The sequence below is a fragment of the Brachionichthys hirsutus genome, chromosome 16 (genome assembly GCF_040956055.1).
Source record: "Brachionichthys hirsutus isolate HB-005 chromosome 16, CSIRO-AGI_Bhir_v1, whole genome shotgun sequence".
NCBI lineage: Eukaryota > Metazoa > Chordata > Actinopteri > Lophiiformes > Brachionichthyidae > Brachionichthys > Brachionichthys hirsutus.
In genome coordinates, this window is record NC_090912.1 from 3,593,336 (window position 1) to 3,610,041 (window position 16,706).

General features: G+C 45.8%; 2 protein-coding genes across 2 annotated transcripts in view; both read left to right on the forward strand.

Annotated features, from left to right (window-relative positions):
- The first annotated feature begins 1,630 nt into the window (after positions 1 to 1,630).
- On the forward strand, positions 1,631 to 6,890 carry LOC137905353 (CD9 antigen-like). Its single transcript, XM_068749581.1, has 9 exons — positions 1,631 to 1,674; positions 1,850 to 1,940; positions 2,838 to 2,943; positions 3,040 to 3,137; positions 3,847 to 3,921; positions 4,013 to 4,114; positions 4,494 to 4,571; positions 4,663 to 4,746; positions 5,368 to 6,890. The coding sequence occupies exons 2-9, from the start codon at positions 1,875 to 1,877 to the stop codon at positions 5,581 to 5,583; spliced, it is 825 nt and encodes a 274-aa protein (XP_068605682.1). The 5' UTR covers positions 1,631 to 1,674; positions 1,850 to 1,874; the 3' UTR covers positions 5,584 to 6,890.
- Positions 6,891 to 14,790: 7,900 nt separating this feature from the next.
- LOC137905531 (CD9 antigen-like) overlaps positions 14,791 to 16,706 on the forward strand; it is a 6,969-nt gene continuing 5,053 nt past the window's right edge. The window contains 1 exon segment of the mRNA XM_068749775.1: positions 14,791 to 14,845. Coding sequence (XP_068605876.1) covers positions 14,791 to 14,845 — 55 coding nt within the window.

Below are 16,706 nucleotides of genomic sequence, written 5' to 3' on the forward strand. Positions count from 1 at the left end.
TTCTCCTCCTTCTCCGGTGCCAGACGGTTCGCGCTCCTCTCTCCGTTAAACGCGGTCCACCCCCCCCCCCCCACCTCCTTCTAATCACGCCGTCCGTTCCCTCACCGTGGTCGGCTATATGGATGTGTCTTGGCGTGCAAGACTTGTCTGCCCACGAACACGATTTCCTCTGGTCCGTGTCCCAGTTGTTGTAACTCGCGCGCTGGTCCAAGGTCAGATCTGTCTGCGAGGACCGGTCTCAGAGCGAGAGGACGGTGAGGTGAGGTTAGCTGATCTGGGGTCTGTTCCTCTGCGCTCACCTCCTTTTCCCGAAGTCCCCCGCCCCCTCTGGCCGCCACCACCACCACCACAACCAAGCGCCCCCTCCTCCCAAATTAAAATTAAAATGCCGGCATTTTGCTGCTTGTAATCCAGAAAAGACAGACAAAAGGCGAATGTAGTGAGATGTACAATAAAAGGCTGCAATTGAACTGCTGGTGTCTTTTATTTCTGTTCTGTGCGTATGTCACAAACAAACAAATAAACAAACAAACAAAGGGGCAATGGAGTGACTTTTACAAGCGCGTCTTCATAAACACAAGAGGCAGTGGATTCTTAAGAAACGGAAATTATGTAATCTTCATAAATGTGTCATTTCTTCGACTGTTCAAATCTCCTTACACATTTTCACATGCCATCATTTAAGGGATATTTACAGTTTAAGGTGCATCTTTTGGCTGGTTAAATCCCAGGAATATCGGTTTAAAGAAAACGCAATTTTAAAATAACATTTTCTTTTGCAGTCAAAGGGGTTATTTTAAAGAACAACGCGCAGTTACGCGTACAGTTCGCTTTAGTCACGTTTTTAATGTTGTTGCGCCCCCGAGTGGACATCATACGGCAAAGCGCATGAACGAAAGAGGCTCCTGACATGAATTTAGATTAGATTAGATTACCTCTATTATGTGTTAGTAAGACTATAAACATTTCAATGGCAACAAAAAGGTGCATTATTAACCCTTAGGACATTTATACACACTTATGTGTGCCATTAATATCCTGTGAGGTTGCATACATATGTGCGGCTATCAGCCTAAGATTATCTTTTCTAATTAACGCCTTATTCTGGATGTGTGGCTGTGTATGTAAAATAAAAAAATTAAAAATACATTTTATTCCATTTCTGTGTGCCTGGGGGGGGGGGGAAGACATTTTCATTCGAAAAGGAACAGGAAGAAGCTTATCAAGTCCCACTATCATATGAAATGGAGGAAAAGCAGCACATTTTCTGGTGCCATCACTGATTGAATTCTGAAATTATTCAACCAAATGTAGTTCATTCCTCATAAGAAGCACATTTACAAACCAGGTGTTGTAATAACACTGTTTCAGCCCCTGCAGAGACTCGCTCACGCAGTTTGCTTTGCTTCCTGACTGGGGAAAACCCATTCCGCACTTTCGTTTCCTTCAGTTTCATTCTTTCATTTGTTCTCGTGACCCCGCCCCTCTTGCCGCCAACGTCCTCTGCTCATAGGTTATAAGCTATGTCTGTCATACCTCTCAGCCAATGGACAAAGTAGACACCTTTAGAGAGGCGGGGCTTGAAGTTTATCGTTTGATCAACACTCGTTGTTTCTTTTGTAGTCCAATAACCGGTTTGCGTGAAGAGGCACAGTGAGTTTACAACATATTTAGGTAATTATTGCGTTTTACAGCCGTCCTGAAACAGAAAAGCGCCGTTAAATTGTGATACCGATCACTTTAATTTAGATGTTAAACACTTGAAAGTGAATAATGCGCCTGCACGTCTGTTTTCAGACATACTTGCAGTAGTGTTAATTATTTTATTTACTTTATTTACTCTTTACAGACTTGAATCGTGATAAAACATCATCATGGCTCTGGGCGGATGCGGCACCCTCTGCAAATGCATCCTTATAATTTTCAACATAATCTTTGCGGTAAGTCTGATTGTGAAAACGTACAAGCTGTCCTTTATTTTATCTTGAATATGTTGTTGAGTAATGTTTATTTTTTATTTGTTTTAAATGTATTCAGTCGTGTCAAGTAGCTACAGTGCGGATTACTTTTATCCTGCTGCGTGCGTCACTGTTAAAAGTTAAAGCCCTCCCCCCCCCCCCCCCCCCCATTTCCTTAAGCAAAGAGTTTTGCGTTGGCATTTGGTGTATAATTGTAAAATAATGATGAAAAAAACAAGACAGCAATCAGAGATAACCACGTCTGATTAATAAGAAATGATAATCGCCAAAAAAAAAAGAAGAAAATATTTTGGATCACCAAAATCTGAGGAATCATTCCTTGGCTTGTTTCCTGTCTCTCCAAAACAAAATGTCAGCAAAGTCTGATCAATGACTGCATGCGGATACTCCTCAGGAAGCCAAGATGGTGTAGGGGTTAACACCCTTAACGCTCAGCGGAGACACCTGTCTTACAGGTTTATATGTCGCCTGAATGACTCAGCCAAATTCCACTCAAGCGTTTGCTGTCATTAGTACTTGATGTTATTATAGGACTACTGTGTTTACTGTGTAAATGTTGTGTGTCGTTGTTGTTTCTTATTGGACCGTTGTGTCTGTAATGAAGTATTGATTGATTGATATATTTTTTTTAGTAATTCTGCTGACAAGCCAAGCCAACCAAACATTCTCCAAAAACATTACCTCCTTGGCAGAATAATATTAATAATAGTTTGACCCCTTGTACATCAAAGAGATGTAAGGTTTTCCATAGAAGGTGATTCATTTCATCTGCCCCCCCCCCCGAGACTTCAACGCATCCAGAACGTTGCAGATCCTTTGCGGAATTGAAACCTTGTGGTGTGTTGTATGGTTCTGCAGGCGCTGGGCTTCGCCTGCTTGGGTCTTGGCCTTGCGCTGAGGCTGAGCCCAAACACCAGAGGCTTATTTTCAATAGAGGCGCTCAACTCTAGCGCTTTTGTTACCGGTCAGTACATGTTATGTTTCCAAAAAAAAAAGATGCAGCTACTTGGCTTCTCCTGCATGTCATCATGCAGCTCTGTCTTTCTCTTTCTGCCATCAGCTGTGGTTGTGCTGATAGTGATCGGGACAGTGTTGCTGATTCTGGTGTCATTTGGAATCTACGGTGCCTGTAGTGAGAAAAGATGTCCCTTGCAATTGGTGAGACAAATTTTTTCTAGCGTCAGTAACTTCCTTGTAATGTTTGGCTGCTGTGCAATAACAGCCATACAGCTGCACCAAGTCGTTCCTATAATTAATAATGTGGCTCTACCGCTACTCAAAAAGGTAGATTACTAAGATGTTTGCAAACAAAGGCTGGTTAAAATGTTCAGTTATTAAATATGTAGTACATATTAATGTAATATTTATTAAATAACTGAATGTTTCAGTAAATGTCAATTCCAGATGTTAAATGTCTTTTCATTAAAAATAATACATGCTGTTGTTTTTTTCTCCTAATAGATTTATATGTTTTAATAAACTGAAATGGCTGCGTGTTGGGGTGGGGAGTCAGCGTTTCAGTTGTGCTCTAATGCTACTGAAAACATTTTTATCAAGGTTGGCAGGTCTGATAAAATATGACCCATATTAATCAAGCTTCCCGTCTCTCTGGGCTTGTTTTTAAATGTACCTGCCTGAACATGAGTCACAAGCACGTTGTCAGGAGTTTTTTTTTATAAGTTGTATGTGTCCAGTAAACCGGCACTTAATGAAAGAAGTGAAAACATTGCTCTTCAATTCAAAATATGTCATTTGGTATCAGACATTTCTGTGAAGGATGCCGTTCTTTCGAGTATAAACAAGCAAGCAAACGTGTGGGTCATTAATGTACAAGCTTTTTTTTATTTTATTTTCATCCCTCTTTCAGTTATCCGCTCTTCTGGCCATTCTGGCTGTGACTGTGATTGCTTTTGGAGCGATAGCTTATTCCAGCAGGGACCAGGTGAGGATCCGATAAAAAAAAAACGAATTGCAAATAAGAATTTCATCAGCGAGTGCCTGACAGTTATGACCCTTGTAATTTTGTCATTCAGGTTGTTCAGAGCGTCGAGGAGTTCTACAGTAGCATTTATGCTATGTATGCGGCTACTGAAGACCCCGCCATTGGTGCCACTCTGACGTTCATCCACGAGACCGTAAGCAGACACTGTCCTTCGCTCTAATTAGATCAAGTCCAATGTTATTTGCCTAAATCTTGTCTTGCTGCATTTACAATTCGTGAAGTGTGTAAACTAATTCTTTGTAATAGATAAAACCTTAGCTGGTGAAATATCCTCATAATTCTGAAATGGCAAATTGGATTATAATTTCATAACCAAATTTACTGAAAGCATTCGTGAATTAGACATTTTGTTCTGTTAGCTCGAGCAACATGTCACAATAACCTCTTAAACCTTAATCCTTTCTTTAATAAATTAAACATTACACAAACTCATGACCTTTAAAAATGTTGGATTGGAGGAATATAAATTTAAAGTTTTAATAATGTGTTTTCTTCATCTGCTTGCCATGTAGCTTTCCTGCTGTGGAATGACGGGCATCACGGTGCTGGAGCTGGTTAAAGCCACTTGCCCCAGGGGTTTCTTTACGAAGGTAAGTTGGTGTTAGCGATACACCTGTTTATTCTCAGTTCCTGTGTTAAATTCAGCATAGCGATGCATTAACCCTTTCCTGTCTTCTACAGAATTGCCCTGGGGTCATTGCAGACGTCTTTAACAATCACGCGCCAGTGGTTCTGGGCGTGTTTGTCGGAACAGGCGCTCTGTTGGTAAGTAAATGCAACGGTTTCACTCGCAGTAAATTAAGTTCCCGTTTCATTTAAAACAGGCTCAACAATTAACAATAAACAATAGAGAAAAGAAATTCATTTGTATTTATCAATTAGCATTTACAGCCGTGCTAGCACATTGTGAGGCATGCTTAGTTAGAGTGGAGACTGCAAGCCAGGCCTTCTCATCCAGCATCACTGTCTGACCTCACAAACGCCCTTCTGGAAGAAAAGGCCAAGAATTCCCAGAAATGCACTCCTACAGCTTGCGGAATAGCCTTCCTAGAAGAGTTGAAGCTGTCGTAGCTGCAAAGGGAGGACCAACATCATTAAATCCTCTGGTTTAAGAATGAGATTTCACTCAAGGCCACGTCTGTGTGAAAGCGGGCGAGCAAATGCCTCTGGCAATATAGTGTATGCCGAGCTGGCTTCATCACAATTAGATGCTCAAGCTGATGATGCGGGAAGCAAGATGCCCCATTCATTTGCTTGCTGATCAAGGTTGTGCCAATGTCTTTTAATTAAATGTTAATGACCGTGTTCTGATCACCGTCTCTTTTCATTACTCCTCTCCTCTTGCTCTATTTTCCTATCATTCTTCCAATCATTGCTTCCCTTAAGGTTGTAGCTCTGATTTGCAGTGCAATCCTCAGCAAACAGATTGGCCAGTCTGCCTCATCGTCTCAGTACATCACCCTGATTCAGCACACTTACGTCCCAGCTGACAATCAGCCAGCCCAGCCTCAACTGGCCACCACCTGCAGCCACCACCCGTACCTGGACCCAGTCGCCTTCACTCCTCTGACTGTGGCCAACATCCCTGCGGCCCAGGCCTAGAGCGTTTCCAACCATCCTGCTTTTTTTTTTTATTCGGTTACTTTTCTGCTGGTCACCTGCCTTCTCTAAACAAAAGTTCACTTTCAATTTGTCCAAGGCACAATTGTAACAGCACACTGAGACTAATGGAACATTGCGTTTCTGAATTCAAGTTTTCTAGCAATTAGACCATTGACTAAATACAGAGACAAAGTTAAAGGTGCATCTTTAAAACAAAAGGCAGCGCTTGCTTTGCTAATCTCGCACAATTCTTTTCTTCGCTACCAATTTCTGCATAATTACCTGTTTGGCAAATTAATCTCTAGTTTAGTATAAAGCTTTCTTTTATCTGTCTTTGACCATCTTAAGTTTGAGCCCCCCTTCATGGGGCCACGTGCAGGTTGGGAGCACGCGGGTGTAAATACAACCTCTGAACTCTCGCTGGTTGATTACCTTACCTTCCTCCATGCTTGTTATACCCTCCTCTTCCTCCTGGGCCTGAGCCACAGATCATCGCATTGATCTGCACCGTCATCCTCATCCAAACGACCAAGAGAGTCCAGCAGATGAACACTGCCTACCATTCAAAGGTGTACTAAGACGCAGCCGTGCACCGCCACATCAACGGAGACGTCGCTGGAATGCAGGCTCAACCAACAACGAACGAGTCGTAGATTCTCCTCTTTATGCAGCTACTGAGCCCACTAGCTTCAGCGCTTAGCTTGCAAGATTCTTTACATGAATATTTGTGCTGATATTTTGACTCCTTGTACAAACAAATGTCTTTTTTTCAGAGCCAATAAGTTAGCTTTAAGTAAAATAAATAAATAAAGACTGCTGGGGGACTGGATGTTGCTTATAATTTAGTCATTCATCCTAGGCCTAATAAGGAGATAAGGGGAATTTATTTTGACAGCTTTATGTGCGAATGCAAGAGGGATACTTTTCTTTAACATTTAAATTCTGTTACTTGCGTTTGGGACAAAGCACAGCTCATCACATGCTTATTTTTTTCACTGTGCAATGTTTGATTTATAACCATTTACAGCTAACCAATTTTCTTGCATTATTTTTATAGTTCAAAGCATTCCATTCGTTGCTTGACTGTCAGAAACTAAAACCAAGCACCTTCTTGAGTGAAATGATCACCTTGCCATTAACAGACGTTACACGGTTTTCTTCCTGTTCTACCTCCAACCCACACTGAACACGCTTCTGTGTTTGTACTCTGAAACGCCAACATCTCACAGTGTGTCTTAGCTTTGAAATATTTCACGAATATATTCACATCACTGTCATAAAATAAAACAAAATGCTGTTGTGCAAAATGTCTTTATTCCATTGCCAACACGTTGCTGTTGGGACCTATGATGGAATGAGAGGTTCGTTTAGTTTGCATCTTAAGTGGCCCGCGCTAATGTCCTGAAGAATCAATTTTCCACCCCACCGTTTTCCTGTAGCCTTAATTGTGACAATTTTCAAAGGCCACACTTGCAACGTTTAGGAAACAAGGCAAAGCCTAATGCAATTAGCCAATGGGAGAGATAGTAATTAGAGGATGACGGCATTTCTGCCAAAACTGATCAGTGTACAACTTCAACTGTTGGTTGTATATATGTGGACAAAGTATGAAGTACTGTACTCAGATTATAATGCCTGTTATAAAGTATTAGACCATTCCTTTATTGCTCCTTAATGTCTGCACTGTGTTCAACTTACCGTTGATGCGGCAGACGGTGCAGCCGCCATCTGCAGCAGCACAAACTGCCGATAAGGACGAGAAGACGACCTGAGGGCAGGACAAACAAAGACATCGGCTTTACAGCATGATGACAGTCATTCTCTTCTACACGTTATAATTAGAACGGTCCAAGCTTTTTAACTGGGCGGCACCTCTGGGTCGTCCAGGTCAGCGTTTCTTCCGTCCGTGTGGGTGAGACTTCCTGAAGGTAGCAACAAGAATCCGGACACTACGACCCTTCCAATTCGGTCAGTGTGGGGAGAAGGAAGTAGCCCAGAGTCAATACAGGAGTCACGAGTACACAAATGCTTTAAGAACTAGCACTAGTATTGTTATAGCTTCAAAACGGCCATTTTAAATAACGGATGACGATGCAGGGACACCCAATGGTCATTTCTGCTTTTCAAACAAATGCAGCTTTTTATTCCAACTGCTGAAAGTTGAGTAAACCATGTAGCTTGTTGACAGTTTATAGCCGGCGTTTACTCATGTCTCTAATTCTAGAAAATAGAATAAGCTCTTGTTAGAAATCAGGCCAGAGCATTAACTCTGAAGAAACCAGTTATTGCGTAAACGTGCCGTTAAAAGAAGGAAATATCCAGAAATAGTTATGTTACATCATTTTATTTTATGGAGATCCTAGTCACATAATATCAACCCAAACAGCGGGACATAAAAGCCAGTAAGCGGTGGGAATCATTTGCCCCACGTCGCCAACAGCGATGAAACCTGCCACGATGCGAGATAAATGTGTTTCTTTACCCCACCTCCTACAGCTGAGGGCAAATTGCTGCCATTACTATCCAGCAAACACACAGACATTAACGCCTCGCAATCTGAGAGGGGTACAAACGTTTCAATTCACACACGAACCAAAGAAACTTGCACTGAAACAGACGAGAACATTGAACTGAAGTAACCCCAAACTCACTTATAAAAAGGAGCATTTTTAAACATACCCAACAGGAGGGCCCTCGTGCCCGGCACCGCGTTGGTAGAATTCCAACACGCCAGCCACCATCTGACAAAACATCTGCATGGAAAGAAAATTCCTTTCAGTGGACTCGACTGATCTCCCACTGGAGCTCCACACAACGTGGCGTACGTATTACAGGCGTGTCTCACGTCTTTGCTCACTCCACAGCCATCCAGGGAGACAACGTAGAGGTCAGGGTCAGAGGTCAGCCTGTGCAGTTTGCAGGACGCACGACCGTCCTCGGAGGAATGATCCGTGGCGTCCGCTGTGGGCTCCACCGCAAAGCCAGGTACCACAAACAGGAAATGGCTTCCCGGCGTACATTCTGGTGATGATGTTATAGTGAAAATAAACCGGTTAAAAATCACGTTCAAAGATACAGTTGTGTGTCATGGGCAGCGTCCTCAGGCCTGAGCCCACACCTATATTTATGGCTGTCTTTTTTGTTATTTCCAGGCAAGTGCTGACATGATCCACGATGAGCGAGGAATCTGACAGAGGGTGAGTCAGAGGGAGTGTACAGTTTGGCCTTGAGGTTTTCTGAGCTCAGTTAGAGTTAAACTTGAATCTCTTTACTCCACAGCATGAGATGCGACTATTACAGCTTTGTTACAGCTAGAACAACAAACTGCAACTTTAAAGGGAGTCGATGTTCTTTTATATGATTCAGCGAGTTCTTAAAACAGAAAAACAAACAATATTGCCCTTTCAGCGATCTAGAATCAAGACAGCGAATGTGCAGTAAAGTGGACTCATTACCTCTGAGATCCTTCTCTTCAGCCGAGTGCCCACTAGTATTATACGGACGCTGCTGAGTCACATCATGGAAATAGAGGCTGTGAAAGCGTTCCGACTGAGGAACGCTGGCGTATCCCGCCTCAGCAGCATGACCCAGCATCCGACTCAGGTCAGAGTCAGAGGGAAGGTGAGAGGAGCTCATATTGTCCATCGGATGCACTTCCTGGTCGTCTGCGGACGCTTCAGGCTGGTAGTTGTGGAGATAGTAATAGTGATAATAGTAGTGACGTAGGAGGCTCAGGTAAACATTATACATGGATTCGAAAGAAGCGGGAGCTTGAGGTGTGTGATGGGTCGGATGCTGCGTTGTTGAAGCGGATGCTTGATGCGGAGGGTCCGATGTTGGAGATAAAGTCTCGGGTTCATCGACCACCCCATAGTGGAGATAAGGGAGGTAATAGTCGGGGTAAGGAGGGAGATTACGGATGGAAGAAGACGCTTGCACAAGAGGAGGAACTACAACAGCTTCCAGCGCTTCTCCACCATTCCAGCTCATTGCAGCTGGGCGTAGCTCATCTATGGGAGTGTGCAAACCGTATCCGTTGTGATCTCCTGATGGGCGAAGGACAGAATCAACCTCGGCGCCAGAGTCTGCGCTTTGACGATCAGACAAATTTGTTTCCGTGTCAGGATTGAGAGAGGCCGAACTTCCGGCCTCGTCCACAGCAGCATGTGGAAAATAAAAGAAGAAGTGCTTTGGATAAGGCTGTGGAAGTTGGGGTGCTGCGGTTGGGAGGGCGTGAGGTTGAGGGGCAGCCTCAGGCATGGCCGGAAATAACTGGTTCCAATTAAATCCGACAGGCTGCTGGGTGCCGGGGGGCAACAGTGAAGATTCAGAGTCAATAGGATTTGTTAAAGGGGGAACATCGGGACTCGGGTGTGCGTCGGGGGTTTTAGGATGATGGTAGTAGTGATAGTATTGACTGAAGGCGTGGCTGAGGCGAAGAGGCGGTGCTGTAACATGAATGGAGAAGCCTGAATCCGAGCGTGCACCACTACGCTTCTGAGAGAGCACCAGTGCAGGACCCCTTTGCAGATCTTCACTAGAATCATCTCGACCGTCCGCAGACCAAAGAGAAGCGAGGACACTCGAATGCTTCCGAGGCGCCCTTACAGGAGCCTGAAGAGTGGGATGTCCTTGATCATCTGGTGGGGAATCAACAGGAAGGACAGGCTGTGGACTAAACGTACGGTCAGGAACTGGTGATGGGGAAGCAGGGCGGGGCTTGTGTGGATTGTGCCCATCCAGAAGTGGATTCTTGTGCTGATTTCTAGGGTGGGGATAATAAAGCGGGGCCAGGTAGAAAGGTGGATCCCATGGAGAAGCTGCCAGAGACTCCGGTGCTCCTGGTCTCCTGGTTGAAGGATGAGGGTCGGTGACTGGAAGCTGATGGAATACTGGGGGTTCAACGGGAGAGAGCGAGCAGGACAGGCTAAATGTCTTCTGGCCAATTTGAAGAGAAAGCGTGTACTCTCCATCCTGAAAGAAGATGTTTTCTGTAAGAGGCTGAAAAGAAAATGACCATATTCAACTGTGGAACACGTTCGCACCTTTACTGTGACGCCACACGCTAGGAACGTGGCAGTGATGACGACTTCTGCATCTCTGCGCTCCACAGCGTACCCACACTGCTCTGCCGAGGCCACCAAAGAGGTCCATTCCCCCCCGACTGCACGCAAAAGAAAAAATACTTTTCATATCCACTTGAAAAGATCTGGAAAAAAAACCCAGATATGAAATGCAATAGAAAGAAAAGCATGTTTTTGCTGTTACCATTTACCCGCAGCACCTCCGAGGCAGACGGGCCCCGCAATTTGACGGCCATGCGGTCAGATGAGCAGCAGACCGACGGCGGATCCGAGGCCTCGGACTGGATCTGAGGGACTGGGCACGAGATCTTAACTGGAGTCCCCCTCCACAGCAGAGGCAACACATAGCCGTCAGCCTGAGGACACATTTCAAGAGCGCGAGTCAGTATATGAAAGTCCCTGAACAGCCTCGTCGCAGATGAACCCATCTAAACCATCTTAAGGGGATAGTCTGCATGTGATCCTGCATGTTTAGTTTCCTTAAATGGGGTTTCTGTGGCCCAAATGTTATCAAGTAAAGCACGTAGACCGCCTTCGGTAGTACTGGCTGGTTGTTAGGTCTGCAGTGACGACATGAAAACCCGATGCATTACCTCCCGCTCGACATGGCAGGCGTCATAGCGAGCTACGAGACGAAGGTCTCGCCGCGTGGTCCGGACCGTGTAGCCACACTCCGGTGGCAGCAGGGATAGGGGCAGAGGGGAGTCATTCGCTGAGAAGCAGAAGAGACCATAACTTCACCCCGATAACATGACAAAGACTCTGACAGAGAGACCACAAATAAAGTGTGTTTATATGGAGGAGCGTAAAGATGACGCAGTAGACGGACGTTTGGGAGGATACCGTAGCGCCCAATTAAAACGCAAGCCGTTCACAGCAGCCAACGGAAAGCTGGGTACTACGTAATGGAGAATCGTCATCCTCACCACGGTCCAGCAGCAGCCAATCAGCTCGCCTCCTCCTGGCAGTGAGGGTCACGGCGTCGTCTCCACACTCAACCACAGGCTGCAGCTTCTTCCAGATCTCCTCCGAGCCGCCGAGCCGCCGGCCCCGGGCTCGTTCCTGATCTGTTCAACAGAAGCAAACCACACCCGAGTTCACAGTCTGTTAGAACTAATTTCAGATTCACACAAAAAATACATATCTAGGACTTACTATCTGTACCTGCTATTAAAAGAATAGACGGTAGAAAACGTATGAGAATTAAAGAGGCAGATGAGAAGGTTATGAACCTGACAGACTTGATTCAGGGCCAACGAACACACGCGTAATTATCCCTTCACTGCAGACTTCCCCTTCCTCAGTTTGCTTCAGTTCGTCCCCTCCACCAGTGGAGGTTGTAGACGCCACCCTGGGTTCGAGTCCCCTCCGAGGCCTCCTTGGCGTGACGTAGACGGGAGTCCCTTGATGGTGACTGTATGGTCGGGCTGTCAGTTCCCTTCTCGGCCTGGTGTCGAGCTTTCTTTCTCGGGACTGAGTGAGGCCCCCTGTCGTGAGGACGCGGTCCCTGCCACCTTCACGCATTGAATCAGGGTTCGGTTGGAAGGAGGAACTGGCAGGCTTCGACCAGCCCGCTGGAGGCAAAGCCGCTGAGACGGCGTAAACGAGAAGGAGGCAGAGGCAGCAGCCATTCTGGTTCAGTTCACGCATTTCAGCCGAGAGCTTCTCTGTGCGCAACAAATCGCTGCGACCGACTGAACTGCAGGATTTTTTATAGACCTCCTGCCACACCTGTTCATCAATTACCAGGCTTAATTGGCCGGGCTGCGCATGCTCAGTAGGTTTTAAACGCAGTCATTATTTGCATCCACTAGGGGGCAGCAGCACTGCATTGCGCCTAGATGGCAGCTATTAGAGGTTTATTTTCACGACGCCTTTTTAATTCTCAGTGTATCATTTTTTTGAACAATGATTTAAACTTACATTCAAAGGCATTTTGTTTGCATTCCATTCAGTGGTATTGATAATAGATCAGTGAATGCCCTCTGAAAGTAGAAATGAAAGGTGCGCTTTCATTGAACTATAGTCATCCTGACATCAGGTGGTTTTTGCCCTCTGTCAATACATTCTCCTCTGTATTGTCGAACTAATCAATCAAACACAATCAAGTTAAGTGTTAAATTACATCATAAGTTTGGTCTACCATCTAACTCCTCTTTTTCGTGTGCTTGATAATGATCTCCATTGTGCTCTTCCATCCGTTAACATTTTAGTAAACCGTACCTGTTATATTTCCTTATTAATATTGTTGTGAACTATCTCCACAAAACAGAACAGCCAAGACTGCCAACAAGCATGTGACAATAAAGGGCTCTGCACCGCTCCGATCAGTCATAACTCTGTGGTATGACTATCAGCTGAGCTCAGGCGCGTCATTTCCTTGGTGTTTCCCTCTAACACCAGTTCTTTTTTCTGTCTCTACCTCAGTGCGAGGTGAAGAGTGTGCGGGGCGAGGAACTCGGCGAACCCCATGGCTGTACAGCTCGAACCGCTGCAACAAAGAAACGTGAACAATTACGCTTCACAACGTGGCCTTGAAGCATGTGTGTGTGTATGTGGAGGAGTTGGGTGGGGGGGGGAGGGCACGGATCAGTTGATGATGGGTGCGGCAGTGGGATGACTCATATTTGGAGTTGCCTAGCTACCGCTCAGAGTTGTTTTCTTTAGACTCCGAGTGAGAGTACAGTGTGCATGTCTGGATTTCATTGAGAGAGCAAGAGCTTTGTGGGGGTGGCGTGCACTCGGGTGGCACTGAGCAGGAAACAGGAGGAGTACGCAACCCCCCCCCTCCAAAAAAATAATAAAGGGAGTAGAAACTGGAGTTAAATGTAGTAATGTGACTCAGAGAGGGAACAAAATAGATTGAGGACGAGAGGACTCAGGCCGAGGAAGTGAATCAAGACTAAAAAATCCCTGGCGAGTAACCATGGCGACGTGTCAGCTCGAATGAATGGGAGGATTTTTTTTTTTTTATTGAATAGAAACTGTGGCGATGGCGCCACAACTGACACCTGCTAATATTTGCCCGACTGCTACAGCGCAGCGTCTCACGCTCTCCATGTCGGACTCATTGTGACTCCCAAAGCACAGGCGGGGCGGTCGAGCGCACGTACGTGCACAGGGCGAAGCCATCCAGGCGTTCTCCTTTACCTCTTATTTGAATACAACAGTGTAAAGTGTGTGTGTGTGTGTGTGTGTGTGCACACAAAAGTTATTTTGCTTCTTAAACGGTCAAGGTCACGTGCCAGTGATATGAACTAATGTAGGGGGTCGTCAACTTTACGACCCCGCGCCAGCGCGGTCGTAAGTCGACCCGCCGCTGTGTGAGGCGTGTATGAGACGGCCTTTAAATTATGACCAGTATTTATTTAAATGTGGGTCAAAAATAAAGTTTGGCGTCACTCCCTTAGTATGACGATTAGTATGCATAGCAACAATATTCGTGTGTTTGTCTTTCACTAGAGCTTCTGGTCATGTGACTGCTCTTTGGGGCGAGATGAGGCTACTCACACGCCTGTGCAACGGTGGCTCGTCGTCAAAAGCAGCCCCCTGTGGGAGTTTCCACACAAAAAGCCACCGACAGCAGCGCAGACACACACACACACACACATTCCAAGCGTTTGAGACTATCCAGGTAAATGCCGTCAATACGCACTCGTGCTATTTTGATAACGTGGCCTGTGGAACGGCGGGGCAGGGCGTGACACTGTGAGACGGAGAAGGAATGAGCAGAGACAGAGTCGACCACAGACGGAGCTTTGCTATTGTGCAAAGCAGCAGTGACTCGGCTGCGGTCGGGTTCACTCCCCAGGCATGAAGGCACCACCGCCGGATTTGTTTCACGCAGACTTCATGTTGAAACACTCACGGCCCGAGAATCCTCGCAAACACCTTTATTAAGGGATTTGATGTGACTCAGCTCAAAACTGCAATATATCCCGCCATAAGAGAGAGGAAAACTTTACCAGCAGAAATGAAGGAGGATGGCGGCGAGCTTGGTGACGATGTAAGAAATGTTTTGACGAGTCGAATGATCTCGTCACATCACGCCTTTTCTTACAGTGTGATTTGGCATCATGTAGCTTGGCCCGGTTCTGTGCGTCTCATCAGTATTCCACTCTTAATGACCTCACACTTCACGGGCACGGCGGCTAACGGGCCCGCCGTCGGCTCAGCCGGTAAGCGTTTGAAGGAATCGAGTTTAATCTGCGTGCACTTCACTTCACAGAGGAGACAATGCCACGGCTGTTCCCGGTGATCTTCTCTGCTCTGGGTTTTTCCAGTACTGATCAGCGGAATTACAAAGGGCTGATTGTTGAGGAAGACATCTCATTGGTCCTCCTCCATGGCTACGCAGACATGTGATTTGTCATTTTTTTTATTTGGATCTGAAAAATGTGTTCTGCTCTGCCCCCCATGGTCAAACATCCATGTTTTTACTGTGAAAAATTAAACGTCGTCGTATTTCCAGGCCTGACAAAATGCCGAGAACTGGGAAAAATGCCTGATTCTGTCAAAAGTGTCAAAAAATGAGGCACACATGCTGGTTTCAGTCAGGAAAGGCTCGGAGGGAGTGTCGTCTCGCATTTTAAGATTCAGTTCAAACTTTGGTTTACCTAAACTGCAAGGTGGGGTGGCCACGCCCAGAACAGGATCCGGTCCGACCACATTCCCTGTGCTTACCTCGGCCTCTTTCTCAGACTTGTGTTTATCTGCTCTCAATGACTTCTGAAGCTGGTGTCTCACCGGCAGCTGCAGCCGGCGAAGGAGCGAGCAGCCCGGCTGCTGCTGCCTTGCACCATCCTCGGATGCAACCGAGTCCGTTCGGTTCTGTGTTCACGCATCGGTGCAGGTTGTCACTAAACTTTGAATTTCAAATGACCTGAGGGATTTGGATGAGGCACTTTATACCGGATCTGCTGTTAATAAACAACGCATTTAAATATGTAGTTAGCTGTTCTGATGAAAGACAGCCGATTGGACTCGTAAGTCACCAAAGCAAAAGTGTTGGGAGGAGACCCGGTGACACACCCGTTCCAGAATCAATTGAATGCTGCAAATTCTGTGATGAAAAACAAGGTCTTGGCTTCTGTTTAAGGCTTGAAGGCATTTTACTGCTGGTCCAAGAGCGTTCTCCGGTTCTAACGGGTTGGCGAGGCGTTCAGATATTTAAACTCTTCCAAGGTCTGGATCGCAGCAATAGTCAAGGCCACATCCTGTTAGCAAACCATTTAAATATCTGTATTTGCCCCCCCCCCAGCCAGTCAGAACTTAAGAACGTCTCGCGTGAGAGTTAATGCGTCTTCAGAGGTTAGACCTTTAGATACGAATGCCTGGAAACTCATTCATGTCAGCCTTGACGGCATCATTAAGTGGTCATTGATGCCCATGAGGTGCAGAAACATGGCGTGTTGCCATGACAACGTTTCAGCGCTGGCTGTTTAGATTCCCATTTTCCGTGTCCTTTTGTCCAATATGAAAAAGGATATTTTCTCGTTTTCAGCAAAGGAGAAGTGCTTTAGATTTGTTCAGAGATGACAGGCCACACTGTGTGTGTGCATGCGTGTGTGTGCGTGCGTGTGCGTGCGTGTGTGAGAGTAACCTTACAACCTCACCAGAATGGAGTTGCACAAGTAGCGGTGCTGCTAAAGGTGATGTATTGACCGGTAAATAATTCCTGAAGCCTGCTATTATCCCGTTAGCTCATCATATTTGAGGTTGAGTCTTAGTCTGATGATTCTGAGCAGGCGACCCGCTTTGACTCACACACTCTGATGCTGTGTGTGTGTGTGTGTTTGTTGTTATGCTCATCAGGAGCAAACATGAGACCTCAGACTCCCCGGCCAGACCTGCCCGTCTCCTCTGGGTTTCCTGTCTGAACTGCACTCTCATACGTTTCTATTTATAGGTTTTATTATTAGTAGTATTATTTTGCGGTTTGGAATTGATCAGGCTTCGTGTTCTCATGTTGCTTCTCCCCTGTAAGTTGAGAGCAGGCAAAAACCAAAGTCGGGCAAAATAAAACACACCACAGAATCC

Coding starts and splice junctions, on each gene's coding strand:
- LOC137905353 (XM_068749581.1), top strand. CDS start 1,875: ATGGCTCTGGGCGGATGCGGCACCCTCTGCAAATGCATCCTTATAATT. Junction 3,922..4,012: donor CTTATTCCAGCAGGGACCAG/GTGAGGATCCGA, acceptor TTTGTCATTCAG/GTTGTTCAGAGCGTCGAGGA. Junction 4,572..4,662: donor CCAGGGGTTTCTTTACGAAG/GTAAGTTGGTGT, acceptor TGTCTTCTACAG/AATTGCCCTGGGGTCATTGC.